Source organism: Branchiostoma floridae, chromosome 10, assembly GCF_000003815.2.
Source record: "Branchiostoma floridae strain S238N-H82 chromosome 10, Bfl_VNyyK, whole genome shotgun sequence".
In the NCBI taxonomy this organism is placed as follows: Eukaryota; Metazoa; Chordata; class Leptocardii; order Amphioxiformes; family Branchiostomatidae; genus Branchiostoma; species Branchiostoma floridae.
The window spans coordinates 21,052,288-21,060,956 of NC_049988.1; the positions used below are offsets into that span (position 1 = coordinate 21,052,288).

At 39.8% G+C, this 8,669-nt stretch overlaps 1 protein-coding gene across 1 annotated transcript in view; it reads left to right on the forward strand.

The window, feature by feature from the left end:
* LOC118425098 (adenylate cyclase type 5-like) overlaps window positions 1-8,669 on the forward strand; it is a 55,217-nt gene that overhangs the window by 27,070 nt on the left and 19,478 nt on the right. Inside the window, exon 2 of the mRNA XM_035833917.1 lies at window positions 7,636-7,907. Within this exon, the coding sequence (XP_035689810.1) occupies window positions 7,636-7,907 (272 nt within the window). The remainder of the gene's footprint in view (window positions 1-7,635; window positions 7,908-8,669) is intronic.

Below are 8,669 nucleotides of genomic sequence, written 5' to 3' on the forward strand. Positions count from 1 at the left end.
TTTGGCCGGTCTGCTATAAAAGGAAACACACCTTACTTACCTGTACGGTGTCTTACCTGGCCTGTTATAAAAGGAAACACACCTTACTTACCTGTATTGTTGTCATTTATTAAGAAGAGAAAAAAAACAATTTGTTTGTAAATGTTAATAAAGGTACATTTTACAATTGAAATTTTCTACGTCATCACTTAATGTTAGAAAACATTTCCTTTCTGTACTCAGAAGGGGAGCCCGCTTGTGCCATGTTCCAACATTTTATTAGGCTATTGATAGCATGTGGTCACATTTTACTGCACATAAATAATGCAATTAATATTGTTTATGTGTCAACTTCTTCCAATACTTTAAAAATATTTAGGAAGTGAAACGAAATACATTTTTGTATTTGAAATAAGTTTGTACACACTGTAACAGATACTCATCTAATCAAATCCTCATTGTAACAATGTTTCTGTGATAAATAAAGATAAGAAAAGTCCAGTTTGGTGAAGAGTTATTATTATAATGTAAATAGTATTGTTAATAATAAATAGCTATGTTTTTCTAGTATTGGTTACCTGCCCCTATTCAGGTTTATAACACTAATGTGTCTGGGCCTTTTGTACATTAATTGGGCACTGAGGTGAATCAATATCCAAATTTGCACTAAGTTCCTCAAACCTGGGTAATAATAGCACAGAAAAAATGACCACATTGTAAATATCAGTCAGATGATAGCACTATGAAATGAAAATCTTGTTCAGAATTCACTCTAAAATGGTTGTATGAGAAGCTATGCTACAACAGTCCCTCCCGCGATACTTATAGAACAGTCCCGCAAGGAGGTCACATGACTAGTACCCGCCATTTTGAATTGCTATAGTTAAAGTATGGTAATATCGTCGCCGTACATTTTGACCAAAAACAGGGACTTAAAATGCTTGTAAAGCACGGAAACTCCGTACACATCAATGGGACACCATCTTGAACATGTTTCTCGCGGTAGGTTTAGGTGTCGTTGCGCGACGGCCGATATTTTTGTGGATATAGTGGGCATTCGCTAAAAAGACATTTTGCTGGGCGTTCGCTAAAAAGACCATCGAGAATCGAAAACTTTGATTTATGTCACTTCGGGTCAATGGATTGACTTGAAACTCAGGATTAATACATGGGAGCACAACGTGGACATATTCCAAGCAAAAAAAATGAGATTCGTGCAGCGCGGACTTCTCTAGAGTGGGCGTTTGTGGGCATTCGCTAAAAAGACCCTCCCAGTCTGAGGTCTGTACCTCGGTACACACCATTTCAGGTTGCAGTAAATGCAACGTCGTTAGCTGACCTTTATTCGTTGTGTACCTAAATTCGTTACTTCAAAAAAAGTAGATCTTAGTCAGTATTCTGAACATGTGAATCCCTCAACTTTGTATCTCTCTAGGTACTACACATTTTAAGCTTAAATTGTACCCTCAATATCCTGTTAAATTAATTCAAATTATTGAAGCGAATATAGGTACGCCACGCATAAAGGCGAACTTACGTTACATGTAGTAAGATACAAGTTTCCTCCCTTCTGTTTTCATCTTGAATTTTACTTCAGAATATGCTATATTCAGAAGTGTGACAAATACATTACACAGACTCACAGGCCGTGTTGGTAATAATGGAGTCTACAAGCAGGAACAAATACCCAAGAATGGTAAATCATATACTGTAAACGTATTAAGGTTTGCCGGGATTTAATTTCGTGGTAGCGGGAAAAAGAACTTTTCGCGGTGGATTTAAGTTTGCGGTAACACCGTAGACTGCAATCTAATATCATAATAGAAAAATGTTCGCGGTGGTTTTACATTCGCGGTGAAGTGGTCACTGCAAAAACCGCGAACATTATCCAACACAAACATTTCTGCATTTACAGTATAATGCTTCACATCAATTCATCAGAATATCTGTTCCCAGTCCCTGTGCATGTTCATGATTTACTGTGCTTTTATGACATCATTTCTGTCAACATAATATCAGACATTTATGATTTCTTATTGGATGTTTGAACAGTTTATTATTTCATCATGATTATTTGTTTTGCCCCCATATAAAACTTATTTCCTCTTTATGATTTAGTGTTCCATGTACAGTCAAACCTGTATTAGGGGCCACCTCTACAGAGGGGCCACCTGTCCATAGTGGCCACTTTTTGTCGGTCCCTTGGGTATTTTATCTACAAGTTGCCACCTTTATACAGAGGCCACCTGTCTATAGTGGCCAAATTTGTCCGGTCCCTTGAGTGGCCGCTATAGACAGGTTTGACTGTATTAAGGATTCATGCTTTTGCTAAACACATGGTGTGCCATATTCCACATACACATAAATGTATGTTTTGTTTCTTTGAACCTTTGTTAATTAATCAATGGTAATAATAATGGTTTATTTCATTCTAAAATTTTGTAGAGACTGCCCACATCGTAGCCAAAGGCTGAATTGCATGAGCCCTTATACATGATCAGTGAAATCATTGATAAGACAGTAGCTGATATTACATAACATATACAAGATTTATAAAGAAACTTTCAATCAAGAATATCACAGAACTTCAGATCATACAGAGATGTTTATTCATCGAAGCTCAAATCTTCCTGCAGGTCACTTTTCATTGAGGTCACGAGGGTAAAGGTCAGACAATATCTACCAAAGATTTGTGTGTGTCCATGTTCTGTTAAAATTAAACCCTTCCCGCGCCAAGGGTAATGCCCATTTCTGGCGCATAGGGCAGTGCCCATCTCTGTTTCGTTAGCCCTGGGCCACACACAACGCAAGCACTACAGCAGGGGGCTAGTCCACTGGTAGTGGTGTGTGTTCAACTTCCATACTCTTTCCCGAATGCTGAGTGCTAAGCAGAGAAAGCAGCATGTACCATTTTTATAGTCTTTGGTATGACTCGGCCGGGATCGAACTCACGACCTTCCGAATGCAAGGCGAACACTCTACCCACTAGGCTATTGCACCGGCATCCATGTTCTATAGCCAGGGAGATTATATAAGCTGCTCACAAATTATGTTTGCCAGCTAACGGACTGAATATAAAGTATACAGATTACGTCATCAGAGCCCTAATGAACCTATAAACATGATTGTATGATTACACAGACAGAGATTTGTACAAAACAGATAACGCTAGTTCACCTTAATCCGTGGGGTAAACTATATCCGTTGTTTCTAAAAACAGGATATTTAGGGATGTTAAGTCGACGGATGGTAGCTTCAAACAGCAATTTTTCGAAAATATTGCAATTTGAAACCACCATCCATCGAATTGATAAATCCTAAACACCCTGTTCTAAATACAACGGAAATAGGTTACCCCGCGGATAAAGGTGAACTAACGTTAATTCCCGTCCGTAATAACGTGACGTTTCGACTCCCCGTTAAGAAACCAGATGAGAAGGTGATGGTGAAACCTGATCAGTAAGCAGTCCGCGCCGCCAGAAATCTAAAAATAGCTCCACGACAGGAGCTGGCTTCCCGCGGGCAGAAACAAAACCTTTGTGTGGTTCCTGTCAGGGTTTGGAACTTGGTCCTATTGGGAAATATGCCAACTTGATTTAGAAGTTGTAATATGTTTTCATTCCATAGGTTACATTATTTATGATCCATACTTAGTTCTTTTATTTAATCCATAATTATGAATTGTAATACGTTAGTAAAGGGAGGCCTTCTTATAAGCAGAAGCTTTTGGCCTCCCTTGCTCTGTTCATGTTTTATAATTCATTGTCATGTACTAAACTGTATTTTAAGTGCGAAACAAATAACGAATGAATAGATAAAATTAAAAAGGACCATGTTCCAAACCTTATATGGTTCCTGTCAGGGGGGTGCAACTTGCTCCTATTGGGAAATATGCCAACTTGATTTAATGTCCGTGGGGTAACCTATATCCGTTGTGTTAAAAAAAATGTGTATCGATAGCTAGGTATTTCTGCTCAAAGGACGTGGGTTTTAAATTGAAATATTTCCAAAATATTGCAGTGGAAAACTACCTTCTTTCTACTTGATGATCCCAAAGCACCCTATTTTTAAATACAACGGATATACGTTACCCCACGGATAAAGGTGAACTAACGTTAGAATGTCACTGGAACATTTGTAGAAGGTAACAGTTTTTCTTTCCTTGAAGGTTAAGAATACATGTATATGATCATTGTCATGGTACATTTGTGACTTCTCTAGGTAAAACACCAATATATTATTTGTTATTCTGATTTTATCATATGTATACTGCCTAATGTGGTTCTTACAGATCTAGATGTATTCAAATAAATGAAATCTGTAGCTACTTAAGATAGAATGACAGATCCTACAGGTTACATTTACCACCGTCCATCAAACACTAACGGCCACACCTACCACAAATATACGACCTGCCTCAAGTCCTCAAAAAATTCTTCAATAATAATTCCACTGTAACAGCTAATAGCGGGAACTGCCAATTTACATTTCTACCTTTCAAAGGAATAAGGAATAGTTTTGTATTATTCATAATTATTTGGATTTGTGTGTGTTTTATTGTTGTGAGTCTGTTGTTAAGGTTAGTTTTCTGTAGTGTTCTGGGTGATTGTGTCCTATTGTTTTGTCGGTGTTTGTAGGATATTGTGGATCAATTATGCCCCATTGTTTCTATGGGTGTTTTGTATGATATCATGGGTGATTATGCCCCATTATTATGGGTGTTTTGTGATGATATCATGGGTTATTATGACCCTTTGTTTTGTATAATATTGTGGGTGATTATGTCCCATTGTCATGGGTGTTTTGCAACTGTATGATATTATGGGTGCACCGTTGTTAGGAGTTGTTGTTAGACCAGACTGTGGCCTGCGTCTGTTTGACGATGTTTTTCTACCCAGTTGGTTTGAATGGAACCACTGGAGCTCGTTAGCGACATATCTATAACGAGCGGCCTCGTTTGTTGTTGTTGTATCGGAGTCTTCATTACTGAGCTATAGATAGTCGCTTTGAAGGAGGCCCCAAGGGATGCTGGGACTGACGTCAGTCGGGATTTTGTGTAGTGTGATGTGGGGAGTGTGTAACAATATAGGGGTGAAATGTGGGTCGTTGTGTGGTTTATATGCAACTATTATGGGTGAAACGTGGGTCGTGGTGTGGTTTGTATGCAGTAATTATGGGTGAAACGTGGGTCGTGATGTGGTTTATATGCGGTTATTATGGGTGAAACGTGGGTCGTAGTGTGGTGTATATGCAGTTATTATGGGTGAAGCATGGGTCATAGTATGGTGTATATGAAGTTTTTATGGGTGAATCATGGGTCGTAGGTTTAACTTTAAGTCCACACCCCTAACCACAAGGCTGGCTTGCTAGGGGTTCAAACCCAGAGCCTTTAGACCCTGTATACCTTTAGGTTTAACTTTAAGAACCCGTTTAGCCACTTCCACGGAAGCTAAGCATCCTTTTTTCCTCCACAATCCTCCTAACAGGAGGAAGTTCCACGCTCAGAGCTTTTTTCCTAGAACAACAACTCTATGGAATAAGCTTCTACGCCCCCAGGTGTGAATGACCTCTGTGCAGTGTGGTGAACGACCTCCGTGTGGCTGTTACTCTCCACGTGGCACGTACGTCAGTCGTGCCGGCTCCAATCAGGCAAAATTGTCCAAGCGAGACCTTTTATGGTCGGAAATTCATTTTTGGACCCCTGATCTAAAGATTAGGTGCACAGTATAAAATTGAGAAGAAGATTTTCATCAAAGGCAAACCTACAAATACACTGTCTCTTCAGGGTGTTCATCTGAAGTTTTGTGGCTATCTACATTATCTTAGGTAGTCTTAATCTTCTTTTGTGATATAACACTAATGTCATACAACAAAATAGGTTCTATAATAATTGATATTCTCTGGCTCGTAAACATGAAGAACATGCATGCTGTATTATGATAAAGTACCTTTACATGTGCATATAATGGGTAGGGTGTTGACCAATAAATGAATCTACCTACTGCACCTGTGATTGCACCAACTGGCAAAACAACAAATTTAGGTGCCCCAATTGGCCCAAAGTGCGTAAGCAACCCCTCAGTATTTTACCTGCATGCTCAGTGGCCTGGCTTTGAGAACACTTCTATACGTGCACAATCATGGCCCATGTCATACAATGTACGTGTCATACCTAACAAGGATGGACTGATGGTGGCTTCATTAGTTAGAAGTGGCTCCAGTGCCGCACGTCGCACACACTGTACAGGTTATATATTCATAGACTCGAGTGGTTACCAGTATATCTTATATCTATGTTCATGAAAGTTATTATCATATGTATTATCAACTGTGCACCATACTTGACAATGTCAATCACATTCAAGTAAAAACTTTTCACAAAGGGCTTTCATATTGAAAATATTATTTAGCAAAACGGGACTGGAATTCCAAACTTGAGCCTGTTATAGACAATTGTGTCTAATCTCCAAACACTTCTACACATGGCAAATGTCATACCTAACAGCACCTATATGGCAGCTGCACTAGTGTGGGTCCAGTGTTGCATGTCCTACACACGTTATATATACACTACAGGTTACATATACAAATATGTGTTACCTAACATAGCTCCGAGGGTACTTGTCAGCTTCATTAGTTAGAAGTGTGGATCCAGTGCTGCATGTCCTACACACATACAGGTTTCTTATAACTTATAATTATATACACAAATATGTGTTACCTAACATAACTCTGTGTGATAAGTGTCATAGTCTGTATAGACTGACTGACACTAGTGACAGAGAACATAGCTTCGAGGGCACTTGTCAGTTTCATTAGTCAGAAGTGTGGATCCAGTGCTGTATTTTTAGCCCTGACGGCAGCCGGTCGCCCCTTGACTATGAATATGGCAGGTTATTAGTGAGTGTTGCTGGAGGCTGAGTGTGTATATTTCAGGTTATTATTAACCTGACTGTTACTGGAGGCTGACTGTCCTTACAAATAACCCACGTGTGCCAACGGTCCCCACCTGAGTGTTACGGGAGGCTGTGTCCTTACAAATAACCCACGTGTACCAGTGGTCCACTCATGACAAATCTTAGTGTGCCATCGTGGGCATTTCATACAAACGATCTGTGAAAATGCTGCTCTATACAATCATGGGCATGATTTTAATTAGCCAACATGGTTTTACTCATGAGAAATAAGCTGTTTTATTTTGGATAATTTTAGAATTTTATTTTACACAACCAGTTAAGTTTCTGCTTATGTTTCCATGTCTGTCAGACATCCTCCTCAGAGCTTATAAGCATAAACATAAACAGACCTGTGAGACAGTACTGGTTGTGTGAAACAAACCTCCAATATCCTTTGTGAGGAAATGTTAGGAAATCATTTTCTGCTGTTGTGTTTTGTTAGTAAGATGTTGTTTATTTCGTGAACATAGACATTGTTCGCTAAGGTAGCCCAGTCACAGGCTGTCACGTTACCTACTGTTGTTGTTTGTTATTTATATGTTGTTGTTGTCATTTATCGTTTACATGTTGTTGTTTATTATCTAGTTGTGTTTTTTTCCCTCAGCTTGTTGCAGATGCGGTGTTCGTGTGTGCGCACTACCCAGACATGACGTGCTGTTGTTGTTTATTTACCTGTTGTTGTTGTTGTTTTCCCGTGCAGCTTGTAGCAAACGCGGTGGTGTTCGTGTGTGCAAACATCGCGGGCATATTTACACACTACCCGGCGGAGGTTGCCTAGCAACAGTTGTTTATTTACCTGTTGTTTTGTTGTTTTCCCCGCAGCTTGTAGCGAATGCAGTGGTGTTCGTGTGTGCGAACATTGCGGGCGTGTTCACCCACTACCCGGCGGAGGTTGCCCAGCGACAGGCGTTCCAGGAGACGAGGGGCTGCATCGAGGCGCGGCTTATCACGCAGAAGGAAAACCAGCAGCAGGTTCGTAAACTCTGATTCATAACTCTGACCAAGAGAAAACCAGCAGCAGGTTCGTAAACTCTGATTCATAACTCTGACCAAGAGAAAACTAGCAGCAGGTTTGTAACATCTGATTCATAACTCTGACCAGGAGAAAACTAGCAGCAGGTTTGTAACTCCTGATTCACAACTCTGACCAGGAGAAAACTAGCAGCAGGTTTGTAACTCCTGATTCATAACTCTGACCAGGAGAAAACTAGCAGCAGGTTTGTAACTCCTGATTCATAACTCTGACCAGGAGAAAATTAGCAGCAGGTTTGTAACATCTGATTCACAAACATGGCTAAGGTAAAACTAGCATCAGGTTCATAACTCCTGATTCGTAACAACCAATTAATATTTCATAGCAAAGAGAAATCTGGCACCAGATTTGTTACAACTAGGGCTGGGTATCGGTACAGCGTACCGGTACAAAACCGGTTTTTCTTATTGGACCGGTCCAGAAAAACCGGACCTGAAAAAATTGGGTGGACCGAATGTTGGAACGATTGGAAATTTAACAGATTATTTTATAAGGCATCCAAACGTTTTGGCCCTTGCGGGTGGAAAAAATTACCAGAATGATGAAAGTAAAATTTTAAATAATTTCTACCCAGTTTTACCGCCCAACCAACAGGGGGCAGCTAGGGTTTTAAAGGTTTTTTAAAAACCCCCGGGGAAAGGCTTAAAACCCCCCCCAAAAAAAGATTTTTTTTTTCCGGGGGAAAAAAACCCCCTTGGGTT